This window comes from Salmo salar, chromosome 25 (assembly GCF_965601325.2).
Source record: "Salmo salar chromosome 25, fSalSal1, whole genome shotgun sequence".
Lineage (NCBI taxonomy): Eukaryota > Metazoa > Chordata > Actinopteri > Salmoniformes > Salmonidae > Salmo > Salmo salar.
Genome location: NC_138315.1, coordinates 43,763,487 through 43,780,173, shown reverse-complemented (window position 1 = coordinate 43,780,173; position 16,687 = coordinate 43,763,487). Strand labels below are relative to the sequence as shown.

At 43.0% G+C, this 16,687-nt stretch overlaps 2 protein-coding genes across 3 annotated transcripts in view; both read left to right on the top strand.

The window, feature by feature from the left end:
- Window positions 1–2,126, top strand: part of tfpia (tissue factor pathway inhibitor a) — a 49,676-nt gene extending 47,550 nt beyond the window's left edge. For both annotated transcript variants that reach the window (XM_014174531.3, XM_014174532.3), the window contains exons 5-6: window positions 695–889; window positions 1,231–2,126. In XM_014174531.3, the coding sequence (XP_014030006.1) occupies window positions 695–889; window positions 1,231–1,301 (266 nt within the window). In that variant the 3' untranslated portion in view covers window positions 1,302–2,126. The remainder of the gene's footprint in view (window positions 1–694; window positions 890–1,230) is intronic.
- A 2,002-nt stretch (window positions 2,127–4,128) lies between these two features.
- Window positions 4,129–16,687, top strand: part of LOC106586829 (calcitonin gene-related peptide type 1 receptor) — a 45,292-nt gene continuing 32,733 nt past the window's right edge. The window contains exon 1 of the mRNA XM_014174533.3: window positions 4,129–4,410. The gene's annotated coding sequence lies outside the window, so the exon portion shown is untranslated. The remainder of the gene's footprint in view (window positions 4,411–16,687) is intronic.

The window sequence follows — 16,687 nt, the reverse complement described above, 5'->3', positions numbered from 1 at the left end:
TCTCAGAAATAGTTTAGCTGCTGGTAAACACACTACAACTTATAAAGGCAGCATAGTGCCCACAATACGTCCTCCCTTCTCCTCCTTCCATGTGACATTGATTCACTGCTATTAAAATGGGAGTGTACAAGGAGTGAGGAGAGAGTTAGTGCTCAGAAACACCAGTGTCTGGGTACAGAGGTCACAACGCAGTACATAGGGGAGCAGGGAGTCTTTGGCTATCACTCAGTCACAGACAAGTAGTTGTGATTCATGTTACAGAATTCCACCCAGGTCAGTGAATCCAGTTCAGGAGAGTCTCTGTATATGTGGTTGTCATTCCAGTCAAGTGATATAGGAGATCTTCAGTACTCCCTTAACCAACGGCTGACATTTAGTTGATGTTTTTTTCTCCACAGTTTGACGCTTGTGGTATTGAGGTGGTGAAAATGAAGTTTCCTTTGTTATGGTACATGTACAAAGTAATAGTAGTAGCAGTAGGTTCTACTAGTCACTTTAACAGTAGATTTCCATGAACCTCACATCCAGGCTTTTAGAGAAGTATGTTCTATCAGAACCACACTGCAGATGTAGCCTAGATACTTACATACTTAGAAAAGTTGTCTTTGGTACGATGGAGTCATTGTTGTACACCATGAATTGTGCTATTAGCACGTCATTTCATCTTACAATTGCATCTGTGCATTTCTTTCAGACTTCAACCCTCCGGACTTGTGTCTCAGTCCCATTGACAAGGGCACAACATGTGACGGAGAGGAGAGAACTGAGAGGAGATATGTGTACAACCCCAAGACAAAGAGATGTCAGTCGCTGCGCTACAATGGCTGCGGGGGCAACAAGAACAACTTTGTCCACAAGAGACACTGCATGAAGATGTGTATGAAGCCAGGTAAGATCCAAGTTATCTGTTATCTCCAACACCAGCCCTATACAGCTACCTGGGGTTGCAGGCTTTTGTTCCATCCCCCGCATTAACACACCTGATTCAAATGATCAATATCCAGACTGAAGACTATAATTAGTTGTATTATTTGAAACAGGTGTGTCTGTACTGCACTTTTGTTCCACCCGTATGTCTTTAATTTAAAAAAAATTATTGAAACAAATAAATTGAATTAAGTGTTTTTGTAAATGAACAGTTAAGATATGCAATGAATGCAATGTTCATTTTTAGACTAGTGCCCGGGAGAAGTGTTAAAGCATGACTAATTTGTGCTGTTTCATTTTCAGATCACCATCACAAAGGGAAGGTCATTCGTATAAAGAAGAAGAACAGCAACATCTTGTTTCGATCTGTCTAAATCAAGGCTTCGTATTAAACCCTTCCTACTTCATATTAAACCCTTCCTACTTCGTATTAAACCCTTCCTACTTCATATTAAACCCTTCCTACTTCGTATTAAACCCTTCCTACTTCGTATTAAACCCTTCCTACTTCATATTAAACCCTTCCTACTTCGTATTAAACCCTTCCTACTTCATATTAAACCCTTCCTACTTCGTATTAAACCCTTCCTACTTCATATTAAACCCTTCCTACTTCGTATTAAACCCTTCCTACTTCATATTAAACCCTTCCTACTTCATATTAAACCCTTCCTACTTCGTATTAAACCCTTCCTACTTCATATTAAACCCTTCCTACTTCGTATTAAACCCTTCCTACTTCGTATTAAACCCTTCCTACTTCGTATTAAACCCTTCCTACTTCGTATTAAACCCTTCCTACTTCGTATTAAACCCTTCCTACTTCGTATTAAACCCTTCCTACTTCGTATTAAACCCTTCCTACATACACTACTTTTGAATGAGTCTTTATTTATATCGTTCTTATTTGCCTTTGGTATGTCCTTGTAGTCTTGCAGCAATTGAATAAAAGGCTTGTTTTGGCCTATTGTGTAATGTTGTATTGCTTATTGTAACCTTTTAACCCTTTGTAAGAAGATTTTAGTAATACCACAATTTTATACATTTTTTTACTGTCACATACCAAATACCGGTATATAATTGTATTTTATTTTTTTCCTGAGGACTCCAGACAAGTTGTTTTATTGACAAATGATGAACATGAATTATCCCAAAAGCACTGCACATGTAATATCATACAATAAAGCACATTATCTGTATCAAGTACTGTACATTATCTATATCAATTACTGTACATTATCTGTTTAATTATTTTACCCCTTCATGTGAGTAATGTCTTGTCATGTTTATTTTTTCCATGGTATTTTTTTTTTACCCAGGTGAAAACAACATATCAGCAACCCATTGGAGACTACATTTAATTTGGCATAGTCATCAACATTGCATTTTTGTGCATATATTCATTCTGTTCCAAGTCCCCTTTCATATTGCAGTACAGCAGGCTATTGGAATTGACTCCACTGATAAGTGCATCACTTAGACACAGGGGGGCAGTGTTGTATTATCATGATAGTTATAACGTTTCCATAATGGTCTTCACTTGAATGATATATGACTGCAAATTGACAAATGACCTATTCGTTTGTTGGGAATTTCTCAGCAATCATTGCCTATATTCATATTTTTTATAATAATATAATGACCTCGATAGATTATGAGACTATGTCCAAAACAGTTCTCGAGATCAGACACTATTCTTCCACGAGAAATACCATTTGGTGGAAAACGCTGGTGCTGCTCCAGAATCTACCATAAGTGTTCAATTGGGTTGAGATCTGGTGACTGAGACGGCTTATCAAACCATTCAGTGACCACTCGTGCCCTGTGGATGGGGGCATTGTCATCCTATGGGGGCATAGCCATGGTTGCCAAAAGTATGGCCTGCTCAGCATTTTTAACACATGACCCTAAGCATGATGGATGTTAATTTCTTAACTCAGGAACCACACCTGTGTGGAAGCACCCGCTTTCAGCATACTTTGTATCCCTCATTAACTCAAGTGTTTAAATGATTTGGACAGTTCAAATCAAACTTTATTTGTCACGTGTCGAATACAAGTGCGGACTTTACCGTGAAATGCGTACTTACAAGCCCTTAACCAACAGTGCAGTTCAAGAAAGAGTTAAGAATATATTTTCCAAATAAACTAAAGTAAAAAATAGTTATCTGTATGTCAGTCAGTTTACCTACTTATGATAAAGCCTATGGGATAAACCAAGTCTAATAATGAGATGAACACTCACAGGTTTGTTATGCGTAGACAGAGCGCGCTTCTTCCATATGAGAAGACATCGAATTGCGGGAATGTTCCTGTCATTTAGAACCAGGCCAAATGTTTACTGCCAATGCATTGGATCAAACTCGGGAGACACAAACCCAAACAAGAGAGCGAGGAGTACCTTGAATAAATAACACACGTGCACGATGATTACCACACGGGAGGAGACCCATAATCATCTGCGTGATCCACAAGGGCACGAAAGCCCAAAACACACAGCGCAGGTACTCACACGACCAACGGACATAGTAACAATAATCGACAGCACCATGGTGAACAAAGGGCACATACATACAAATATAGTCAGTGGGAATAGGGGCCAGGTGTGCGCAATGAAAGGTCCAGAGGGATCTGTGACAAATACACAAGGTACAATTTCGAAATGTGTTTGTGCATCAGCAGTTTTCTGTTATGTCAGTCACTGACAGTCACTCAATTAGCCCATGTCAGCTAACATGTTTTAGATTGGTAAATTAGTCTAGTGGCCAGCTATCTAAACTTGTAGTAAACATGGTCGAATTACCGACCTGGCCCGGCCCCCAATTTATTTTGTTAGTCACTCTCACTCAGATATCATATTAAAAACTGCAAACATTTCTCTCCACACTATTGCAAAACGTGTAGAATTGCAGGGCATTAACTGTAAAACTGCAAGATGTTCTCTATGCCACATGGAAAAATGTGTAGAATTGCAGGAAATTAACTCAACTTTTTTTTTTGTCTCTGCTGTCAAGAGGGGGGGCCGCTAAAATGCTTTGCTGGCAAGGTGGGGTTAACAAAATTTCGCAAAAGACTTGGTCCGGCTCTGACTTCATGTGTGGGTAAGGATGTGCGTATACAGATGCACGAGCCACTGCGCCCCCCCATGATGATATCAGACGTTTTGTGTCCCCCACCCCATCAAAGTTTCCCATCCCTGGTCTATAGCATGCCATCTGCGTGGTGGGTCGGTGGGTTCTCCTGAAGAGCTGTAGGCTAATTCGTGATGTAACAGGAAGTAGACTAATGTGAATGCCTCCCACAATCTGACAGCGGCTCCAGTCCGACACTTTATTCATTGAGTGTTGAAACCCTTTAGGTTTGGTTCACTACCATTGCTGCGGAGGTTGCATTTATGCAAATAAAAGCTATCGCTGGAGTGTTTGGTCGGTTAATGTGACTTTCTAAATCGCGTTGGCATTGGATTGTGAACTATTCGCATCAGGTAAGAACCATTCGAATAGTGTATTAATAATGGGAATATTTACAGATCTGGTTTAGGATTACTATTTTATTTTATCGATGCATAACTGATTTGCTTTTCGTTTTCTAAAATCAATAGCCTATACATATCCAATTCAAGCCCATGATAATCGGAAAGAGTCTGCTGCATTTATGTCTGGTAAATTTAGACCTGAAACGTGCTTTCCAAAGCTACCTGAATAGATTTCAGTCCACTGTCGACAGGGATAACAATAGCCTATTTCTTGTAGTCAATTGCGCACCGCAGATAGGTTTGTCATTTGCACAATTTTGCATAATTCTATAGGGAAATTAGAATTGAATACCCCTAATTGGGTCAATAACGATATAGATATCGTTATCTATAACGATATAGATATAGATATATATCTATATCTAGCCTCGTTATCAAGAATATATATATATATATATATAGCCTCGTTATTGATCTATCATACACTATTGTACACATGTACAAACCATGTACTATTTAACCATGTATATATATATATATATATATTATATATATAGTACATGGTTTGTACATGTGTACAAATAGTGTATGATGACTCACGTCATCATCATACAATCATTGGTAATAGCCTGTTAATCTTTAATCCTTAATTTAGGTTAGTTTTTGACAGATTTGTTTGATCTATGACAAGGGTTTTCATTTGAAAGGGTTTGAAATGATTGGAATATTAAACAAATGCTAGGTAGCCTATAAGTACGTTTGCACTGCAACATGCTACATAACATTTTTATGAGGAAGACAACACCTGCAATATTACATTTGTATTAACTCTCAGCCCCCATTCATGATGCGTTTTTACAACCTTATATAACCTTTCCAAACTTTAGGCTACAGTGGAACCTAAGTGTTAGGCTACCCACATTTACATTTTAGGGCACAATGTGATGGGTAGGTAACCTATAAATCATAAATTATCATGATGACCATGTTAATGCAAAGCGAAAAGGATTTTCTGGGCATTCTACAAGTTTATATGTCATATTGCTGTTTGATAATGAGTTGACTGGAGAGTATAAAGAGTGAGAATGATTGTATCTTGTAATATCATGAACTGTCTTTAGATGCAAGGAAAATGTATTTTTTTCACAGAATCCGAAACATTTGAAAGCATAACTATATCAATTAAAAACATTAATAAAAAAAAACATGAAAGAATAAGCACTGTGCCTTTTTACATTGCGCGGCACATCCAGTTGAACTGATTGCTACTGACAGCATTGTAGTGTAAATTTGCGCGCTCTCCTCAGTCATGTGGTATACCCCAACACTGGTGTTTGGCACCAGTGCAATCTCAAGTTGTTGTTGAATCATCTGCAAGGTTATGTAAGCCACAGATTGGACATGATGAAATGTTTTGGGGCAGCTAGAGGGAAGAACATGATGAATATGATGACGATGCTCACATTTGGCAGATTTTACTATGATACGATGAGGAAGGCAGAGATATTACTCCATCAAGGAGAGGATAGAGTACACATGAACGAACCCAGAACTGTAGAACATTCAAGTCCATCAGGACCGTTTAGACTTTTTAAAACCTTTCCAGATGCATTTTGCTGACACCATATTTCTCCTCTGCCCCTTTAACCCATCCATAGATTGGACCCTTTTAACTCACATTCTCACGAGTAGAATTACTTATTAAACATCCACAATAACCCACCGCCATGAAAAAAATATGACATGAAGCAAAAATATTATTGCTTCGCTCAACATTTATTAAATCTTTCATGATTTGTATGTGTTCCATTTGAAAGCTGAGGAAAAGATGCCGCTTCACTGTGTGGCCTGGAGATATAGGACAGCCAGAGAGTGTTTTTCGGACTGACTGAATACCCCATGAGAAGCAGGCGTGTCTAATAAGTCTACAAGGATTTGCACTCAAAATCCTCAATGGCCAAGTGTTCACAGTAAATATATTAGCTCATATAGTGAAAGGAACCCAAGTACATTTTTGTGTGGGGAGTCTTTGTGTTGAACTGTAAAGCATTGGATTTGGATTCATCCCCCGAGCAGTCCTGTGGAGTGGATATTGAAGGCTGACTCCAAATGGGATATTAAATGTTAAAGGCACCTCCGTGACTTGGTGATATTGCCTCGAGAAGCTCAGTCATCTACACGGCACAGAGTATGAGGCTGAGGCATCCAGAAGAGTAAACAAGGAGAACTTTTGACAATGGAAAATGTGTCTGTTTCTCACTCTGGTCTATCTACAGAATGGACTGTATTTTTGATCAGTTAAACTCAGTCTTTATCGTCTTACCTAGAGATTCACATTACATGTTGATAGCCGTCCTTGTCTATTAAAGTTATGTATTATGTAATGTTTCATGTTTTGCATGGAACCCAGGAAGTGTAGCTGCTGCTTTCGCAACAGCTAATGGGGATCCTAATAAAATACCTAATATGCATACATGTGAATATGAACGCACTGTTCACACCGTTATGAAAAAGTGTGCAAACCATCCACAACATGAGGGGAATAAACAAAACAAAATACCCTTCTTCCAAGACAAATATGATGGATTATACCAAGAGCTACCTTCAAATCTGTTATTGTTCAAAGTTTTGTCTGCAAAGTGGATCTCTCAACGAACTGAGAGCGAATTCTCAACACGACTCTCCCCTTACTTTTCCAATATCTGAACATTATCTTAGCAGACAGCTGCCACACAGTCTAAGACAGCCTGCTCTCACCCAAGAAGGTGTATCCAGGTTATCTCCCTCTCCCAGGGAGCAGATAGATTATGCTTTTCTATTTTATTTAACCCTTATTTTACCAGGTAAATTGACTGAGAACACGTTCTCATTTACAGCAACAACCTGGGGAATAGTTACAAGGGGGAGGAGGGTATGCTGCTCAGCCATCTCCCATGTTTTGAAGTCGGGGCGCACAAACACAAATGCATTGTGACGCTTTTATCATGCTGGAGGCCCCTACTTGTCTCTCTCTCCCTCTCTCTCTTTCTCTCTCCCTCCGCTCTCTCTATCTCTCTCCCTCTCTCCCTCTTTGTCTGTTTCTCTCTCACACACACACACGATGTCTCTCTCCCCTCTTGTTGGTCTCTCTCTCACCAGACCTCGGTTTAGTCATTAATCTGAGAGCTGGCTAATAGCAACACCATCTCATATCCTGTCTCATTCAAGTGCATCAGGGCCATTATTGAATTCCCCTGTCTAAACACAACCTCGACACACATCATATCTTTACCTCTCTCCCAGGGCCTCGGCTACCACATTACACTCAAATGCATTGATGCTGATATGCGTCACTCTACTCAAACCTCCCTCTAGTCCCTGTATTTAATTCAGAGTCAAATCTCAATGATGTTAAAAAGATCACCCCCCACAAACACACACCCCCACACGTATTACAGAAGATTATTTCAGTTAATGACTTGAGCAAGGCACTTAATTAACCCTAATTGCTCCAGGGTCGCTGTTGATAATGGCAGACCCTAGCCGTGACTCCATTCTCCGAGGGTGTCTCAGGGGGAGTTGGGGAATGCAAAAAAAACCCAACATATTTCCAATTCACACATGCATTTTAATACACAGTTGTACATGTGTGGAATAAGGCAAATATAAGCACCCACCAAATTCTTATCAATATGTCGTTGATTATAACTATGTATGTTTCACTGACAGCCATGTCATGTTGACTGGACGTAGCGTGTTTTACTGCAGCAGTCAGGCCTTTGGACAACGTGTTCTATGCTTGTGTGTGAGTCCTAGGCTAAAGTCTATCTGAGATGACTTGCTTTCTGAAGGATGAGGACAGCGGCCGTTTCCAGGCTTGTTCCGGGTTGATGAGTGCTAAACAAACTGCCAGTGGCTGACACGACCCTCCTGATTTAGAGGCTGGGGATAATGCCCCATGAAAATAGAGGAGGTGACTTCTGGTAGGGCACAGAGAGCGAGAAAGGAACCGTGGGAGTTATTATGTATCTTCCCCATCCAGTGGTGTTAGTATGTATCTCCCCCATCCAGTGGAGTTATTATGTATCTTCTCCATCCAGTGGAGTTATTATGTATCTCCCCCATCCAGTGGTGTTAGTATGTATCTCCCCCATCCAGTGGAGTTATTATGTATCTTCTCCATTCAGTGGAGTTAGTATGTATCTTCCCCATCCAGTGGAGTTAGTATGTATCTTCCCCATCCAGTGGAGTTAGTATGTATCTCCCCCATCCAGTGGAGTTATTATGTATCTCCCCCATCCAGTGGAGTTATTATGTATCTCCCCCATCCAGTGGAGTTATTATGTATCTTCCCCATGCAGTGGAGTTAGTATGTATCTTCCCCATCCAGTGGAGTTAGTATGTATCTTATCCATCCAGTGGAGTTATTATGTATCTTCTCCATCCAGTGGAGTTATTATGTATCTTCTCCATCCAGTGGAGTTATTATGTATCTTCTCCATCCAGTGGAGTTAATATGTATCTCCCCCATCCAGTGGAGTTATTATGTATCTTCTCCATCCAGTGGAGTTAGTATGTGTCTTCCCCATCAAGTGGAGTTAGTATGTATCTCCCCCATCCAGTGGAGTTATTATGTATCTTGTCCATCCAGTGGAGTTATTATGTATCTCCCCCATCCAGTGGAGTTATTATGTATCTCCCCCATCCAGTGGAGTTAGTATGTATCTCACCCATCCAGTGGAGTTAGTATGTATCTCCCCCATCCAGTGGAGTTATTATGTATCTTCCCCATCCAGTGGTGTTAGTATGTATCTTATCCATCCAGTGGAGTTAGTATGTATCTCCCCCATCCAGTGGAGTTAGTATGTGTATATCCCCCATCCAGTGGAGTTAGTATGTATCTTATCCATCCAGTGGAGTTAGTATGTATCTCCCCCATCCAGTGGAGTTAGTATGTGTATATCCCCCATCCAGTGGAGTTAGTATGTATCTTATCCATCCAGTGGAGTTAGTATGTATCTCCCCCATCCAGTGGAGTTAGTATGTGTATATTCTCCATCCAGTGGAGTTAGTATGTATCTCCCCCATCCAGTGGAGTTATTATGTATCTTCTCCATCCAGTGGAGTTATTATGTATCTCCCCCATCCAGTGGAGTTAGTATGTATCTCCCCCATCCAGTGGAGTTAGTATGTATCTCCCCCATCCAGTGGTGTTAGTATGTATCTCCCCCATCCAGTGGAGTTAGTATGTGTATATTCTCCATCCAGTGGAGTTAGTATGTATCTCCCCCATCCAGTGGAGTTATTATGTATCTTCTCCATCCAGTGGAGTTATTATGTATCTTCTCCATCCAGTGGAGTTAGTATGTGTATATTCTCCATCCAGTGGAGTTATTATGTATCTTCCCCATCCAGTGGTGTTAGTATGTATCTTCTCCATCCAGTGGAGTTAGTATGTGTATATTCTCCATCCAGTGGAGTTAGTATGTATCTTCTCCATCCAGTGGAGTTAGTATGTATCTTATCCATCCAGTGGTGTTAGTATGTATCTTATCCATCCAGTGGAGTTAGTATGTATCTTCTCCATCCAGTGGAGTTAGTATGTATCTTATCCATCCAGTGGAGTTAGTATGCGTATCTTCTCCATCCAGTGGTGTTAGTATGTATCTTCCCCATCCAGTGGAGTTATTATGTATCTTCCCCATCCAGTGGAGTTATTATGTATCTTATCCATCCAGTGGAGTTAGTATGTGTATATTCTCCATCCAGTGGAGTTATTATGTATCTTCTCCATCCAGTGGAGTTATTATGTATCTTCTCCATCCAGTGGAGTTAGTATGTGTATATTCTCCATCCAGTGGAGTTAGTATGTATCTCCCCCATCCAGTGGAGTTATTATGTATCTTGTCCATCCAGTGGAGTTATTATGTATCTCCCCCATCCAGTGGAGGTTATTATGTATCTCCCCCATCCAGTGGAGTTAGTATGTATCTTCTCCATCCAGTGCAGTTAGTATATATCTTCTCCATCCAGTGGAATTAGTATGTATCTCCCCCATCCAGTGGAGTTAGTATGTATCTTCTCCATCCAGTGCAGTTAGTATATATCTTCTCCATCCAGTGGAATTAGTATGTATCTCCCCCATCCAGTGGAATTAGTATGTATCTTCTCCATCCAGTGCAGTTAGTATGTATCTTCTCCATCCAGTGGAGTTAGTGTGTATCTTCTCCATCCAGTGGAATTAGTATGTATCTCCCCCATCCAGTGGAGTTAGTATGTATCTTCTCCATCCAGTGCAGTTAGTATGTATCTTCTCCATCCAGTGGAGTTAGTATGTATCTCCCCCATCCAGTGGAGTTAGTATGTATCTTCTCCATCCAGTGCAGTTAGTATGTATCTTCTCCATCCAGTGGAGTTAGTATGTATCTCCCCCATCCAGTGGAATTAGTATGCATGTCTTCCCCACCTTGGGCAGAACAGTTCAGCCCTATGATGTCCATTGAATCCTGTGTATTAAGAGAGATAGATCGTGTCTGCATTGTACATACTGTATTTAAAATATCATTTTATTTTTATGATCTCCAATACCTCTCCTCCCACTCATATATCAATACTGTGATTTTATTATTTGTGCATCACAACAGTTTTATTACATCCTTGAGTTTGCAGTGCACTGTACTCTATTATTCCTTGTAAGTTGAAATTTAAGTCATTTAGCAGACACTTATCCAGAGCGACTTACAGGAGCAATTAGGATTAAGTGCCTTGCTCAAGAGCACATCAACAGATGTTTTTTACCTAGTCTGCCCGAGGATTCAAACCAGAAACCTATAGGTTACTGGCCCAACACTCTTAACCACTAGCCTACCTCCGCTTATATGCATCGCATTTCCATACTTTCCATGTGTTGTTCTTTACAAGTTGACGTGTAAACATACTGATGGTACAGTAACAGTAGCCGACATGGGTCTATCACTTGTGACGGGAGTAGTTACAGAGCTCAAGCTTACAGAGCTCATGTACACGCTGTGGCGTGTGCATGGGGGCAGATTCTTTGGTCTCTGGGTCATCTTAAAACAGAGTTGAACTTGATCCAGCTCCCAGGGTTATTTTGGTCAATGTTCGGCCTGCTGGGAATCTTTCAGATCCAGGCCGAGTTCACTGGAAACTATCCTCCATTGAGATCAGGGCTGGATCTGTCAGAAAGACTAAGATTAGTGAGAGACTAATACCGCTTTCACAATACTGGGCTGGACAGTAGGTAGAGGTACTGGGCTGGACAGTAGGAGAGGTACTGGGCTGGACAGTAGGTAGAGGTACTGGGCTGGACAGTAGGAGAGGTACTGGGCTGGACAGTAGTAGCCATACTGGGCTGGACAATAGGAGACATACTGGGCTGGACAGTAAAAGCCAAACTGGGATGGACAGTAGGAGAGGTACTGGGCTGGACAGTAGTAGCTATACTGACCTGGACAGTAGGTGCTATTCTGGGCTGGACAGTAGGAGCCAAACTGGCCTGGACAGTAGGAGCCATACTGGGCTGGACAGTAGGGGCCATACTGGGCTGGACAGTAGGAGCCATACTGGGCTGGACAGTAGGAGGCATACTGGGCTGGACAGTAGAAGCCATACTGGGCTGGACAGTAGGAGCCATACTGGACTGGACATTAGGAGCCATACTGGGCTGGACAGTAGGAGCCAAACTGGTCTGGACAGAGGAGCCATGCTGGATTGGACAGTATGCGCCATACTGGGTTGGACAGTAGATTTCGGGTCCTGGGTTGGAGCCAAACTGGCCTGGACAGTAGGAGAGATACTTGTCTGGACAGTAGGTAGAGGTACAGGGCTGGACAGTAGGAGCCATACTGGGCTTGACAGTAGGAGAGGTATTGGGCTGGACATTCGAAGCCATACTGGCCTGGACAGTTGGAGCCATACTGGGCTGGACAGTAGGAGCCATACTGGGCTGGACAGTAGAAGCCATACTGGGCTGGACAGGAGAAGCCATACTGGGCTAGACTTTAGGTAGAGGTACTGGGCTGGACAGTAGGAGCCATACTGGGCTAGACTTTAGGTAGAGGTACTGGGCTGGACAGTAGGAGCCATACTGGGCTAGACTTTAGGTAGAGGTACTGGGCTGGACAGTAGGAGCCATACTGGGCTAGACTTTAGGTAGAGGTACTGGGCTGGACAGTGAGAGCCATACTGGCTAGACTTTAGGTAGAGGTACTGGGCTGGACAGTGGGAGCCATACTGGACTGGACAGGAGAAGCCATACTGGGCTAGACTTTAGGTAGAGGTACTGGGCTGGACAGTGGGAGCCATAGTGGACTGGACAGGAGAAGCCATACTGGGCGGGACAGTAGAAGCCATACAGGAGCTGGAAAGTAGGAGCCATACTGAGCTAGATATTAGGAGCCATACTGGGCTGGACAGTAGGAGCCATACTGGGCTGGATAGTAGAAGCCATACTGGGCTGAACAGTAGGAGCCATACTGGACTGGACAGTAGGAAGAGGTGCTGGGATGGACAGTAGGAGCCATACTGGGCTGGACAGTCGATAGAGGTACAGGGCTGGACAGTAGGAGCCATACTGGACTGGACACTAGAAGCCATACTGGGCTGGACAGGAGAAGCCATACTGGGATGGACAGTAGGAAGAGGTACTGGGATGGACAGTAGCAGCCATACTGGACTGGACAGGAGAAGCCATACTGGGCTAGACTTTAGGTAGAGGTACTGGGATGGACAGTAGCAGCCATACTGGGCTGGACAGGAGAAGCCATACTGGCCTGGACAGTGGGAGCCATACTGGGCTGGACAGTGGGAGCCATACTGGCCTGGACAGTGGGAGCCATACTGGGCTGGACAGTGGGAGCCATACTGGGCTGGACAGTGGGAGCCATACTGGCCTGGACAGTAGGAGCCATACTGGGCGGGACAGTAGAAGCCATACAGGAGCTGGAAAGTAGGAGCCATACTGAGCTAGATATTAGCAGCCATACTGGGCTGGATAGTAGGAGCCATACTGGGCTGGATAGTAGAAGCCATACTGGGCTGGACAGTAGGAGCCATACTGGGCTGGACAGTAGAAGCCATACAGGAGCTGGAAAGTAGGAGCCATACTGAGCTAGATATTAGGAGCCATACTGGGCTGGACAGTAGGTAGAGGTACTGGGCTGGACAGTAGGTAGAGGTACTGGGCTGGACAGTAGGAGCCATACTGGGCTGGACAGTAGGTGCCATACTGGGCTGGACAGTAGGTAGAGGTACTGGGCTAGACAGTAGGTAGAGGTACTGGGCTGGACAGTAGTTAGGGGTACTGGGCTGGACAGTACGTAGAGGTGCTGGGCTGGACAGTTTGTGGAGGTACTTGGCTGGAGAGTAGGTAGAGGTACCTTTCTGGACAGTAGGTAGAGGTAATGGGCTGGACAGTAGGAGCCATTCTGGGCTGGACAGTAGGAGCCATGTTGGCCTGGACAGTAGGAGAGGTACGTAGGTAGAGGTACTGGTCTGGACAGTAGGTAGAGGTACTGGTCTGGACAGTAGGTAGAGGTGCTGGTCTGGACAGTAGGTAGAGGTGCTGGTCTGGACAGTTGGTTGCGGTACTGGGCTGGACAGTAGGTAGAGGTACTGCTCTGGACAGCTGGTAGGGGTATTGGGCTGGACAGTAGGTAGAGGTACTGATCTGGACAGTAGGTAGAGGTACTGGTCTGGACAGTAGGTAGAGGTACTTTGCTGGACAATAGGTAGAGGTACTGGGCTGGACAGTAGGTAGAGGTACTGTTCTGGACAGTGGGTTGAGGTACTGGGCTGGGCAGTAGGTAGAGGTGCTGGGCTGGACACTAGGTAAAGGTACTGGTCTGGACAGTAGATAGAGGTACTGGTCTGGACAGTAGGTGGAAATACTGTGCTGGACAGTAGTTAGAAGTACTGGGTTGGACAGTAAATAGAGTTACTGGTCTGGACAGTAGGTAGATGTACTGGTCTGGACAGTAGGTAGAGGTACTGAGCTGGACAGTTGGTAGAGGTACTGGGCTGGAGAGTAGGTAGAGGTTTTTTATTTATTAATTTATTTTTATTTCACCTTTATTTAACCAGGCAGGCCAGTTGAGAACAAGTTCTCATTTTCCTCTGTGACCTGGCCAAGATGATGCAAAGCAGTGCGACAAAAACAACAACACGGAGTTACACATCGGATAAATAAACGTACAGTCAATAACACAATAGAAAATGTATGTACAGTGTGTGCAAATGTAGTAAGGTTAGGGAGGTAAGGCAATAAATAGTCCACAGTTGCGAATTAATTACAATTTAGCATTAACACTGGAGTTATAGATGTGCAGATGATGAATGTTCAAGTAGAGATACTGGGGTGCAAAAGAGAACAAAAAGAAAAAGTATGGGGATGAGGTAGCTGGGTGTGCTATTTACAGATGGGCTGTGTACAGGTACAGTGATCGGTAAGCTGCTCTGCCAGCTGATGCTTAAAGTTAGTGAGGGAGTTATAAGTCTCTAGCCAGTAATTTTAGCAATTTGTTCCAGTCATTGGCAGCAGAGAACTGGAAGGAAAGGCGGCCAAAGAGGTGTTGGCTTTGGGGATGACCATTGAAATATACCTGCTGGAGCGCGTGCTACGGGTGGTGTTGCTATGGTGACCAGTGAGCTGAGATAAGGTGGGGCTTTACCTAGCAAAGACTTATAGATGACCTGGAGCCAGTGGGTTTGGCGACGAATATGAAGCGAGGGCCAGCGAACGAGAGCATACAGGTCGCAGTGGTGGGTAGTATATGGGGCTTTGGTGACAAACTGGCACTGTGATAGACTACATCCAATTTGCTGAGTAGAGTGTTGGAGGCTATTTTGTAAATAACATTGCAAGGGTAGTCAGTTTTACGAGGGTATGATTGGCGGCATGAGTGAAGGAGACTTTGTTGCGAAATAGGAAGCCGATTCTAGATTTAATTTTGGATTGGAGATGCTTATTGTGAGTCTGTACTGGACAGGAAGTGGAGATACTGGGCTGAACTGTATGCTTTGGGTACTGGCCTGCCATATAGTGTGAATAAGGCAATAGATGGGCTCTTCCAGTTGCATTAGATCCGTTTTTGTTGCACTTAATCAGTTTTAGTCTCAGCACCTATAATGATTATGGGAAGATTTGGGAAGGTTAACCTGGTCGTTGATCGGTAGGTCCTCAACAAGGCCAACTTCTACTCTGAGCCCTCATACCCTTCTGTGTTCCTTTGGGAGTCTTGAAATCCTCTTTTTCTTAGCGTAGAATGGAGATGTGAACCTGTGGCTGGTTGTTTGTGTACTTGTCTCAGGCAGTGGGATGGACTTATGGAGTGACATGGTTAAATTTAGATTGACATGCTAAACTTTAGAGACTACGGAGGGACTGGTCCTCTTCCAGTGGGTTGAGAGGTCCACTCCCCACTAGCCTTTTGTTTGATTGTTAATAATAGAATTATAGAATAACTTTACATTTCCCAGAGGGATACCAACTTTGGGGAATGGTATCCCATTAGAAGCTATAATAAAGGGCTAAAGGCCCAGTATGTAATGGTATCCCATTAGAAGCTATAATAAAGGGCTAAAGGCCCACTATGTAATGGTATCCCATTAGAAGCTATAATAAAGGGCTAAAGGCCCAGTATGTAATGGTATCCCATTAGAAGCTATGATAAAGGGCTAAAGGCCCAGTATGTAATGGTATCCCATTAGAAGCTATGATAAAGGGCTAAAGGCCCAGTATGTAATGGTATCCCATTAGAAGCTATAATAAAGGGCTAAAGGCCCAGTATGTAATGGTATCCCATTAGAAGCTATGATAAAGGGCTAAAGGCCCAGAATGTAATGGTATCCCATTAGAAGCTATAATAAAGGGCTAAAGGCCCAGTATGTAATGGTATCCCATTAGAAGCTATGATAAAGGGCTAAAGGCCCAGAATGTAATGGTATCCCATTAGAAGCTATGATAAAGGACTACAGGCCCAGAATGTAATGGTATCCCATTAGAAGCTATGATAAAGGACTACAGGCCCAGTATGTAATGGTATCCCATTAGAAGCTATGATAAAGGACTACAGGCCCAGTATGTAATGGTATCCCATTAGAAGCTATAATAAAGGGCTAAAGGCCCAGTATGTAATGGTATCCCATTAGAAGCTATGATAAAGGACTACAGGCCCAGAATGCAATGGTATCCCATTAGAAGCTATGATAAAGGGCTAAAGGCCCAGTATGTAATGGTATCCCATTAGAAGCTATAATAAAGGGCTAAAGGCCCAGTATGTAATGGTAT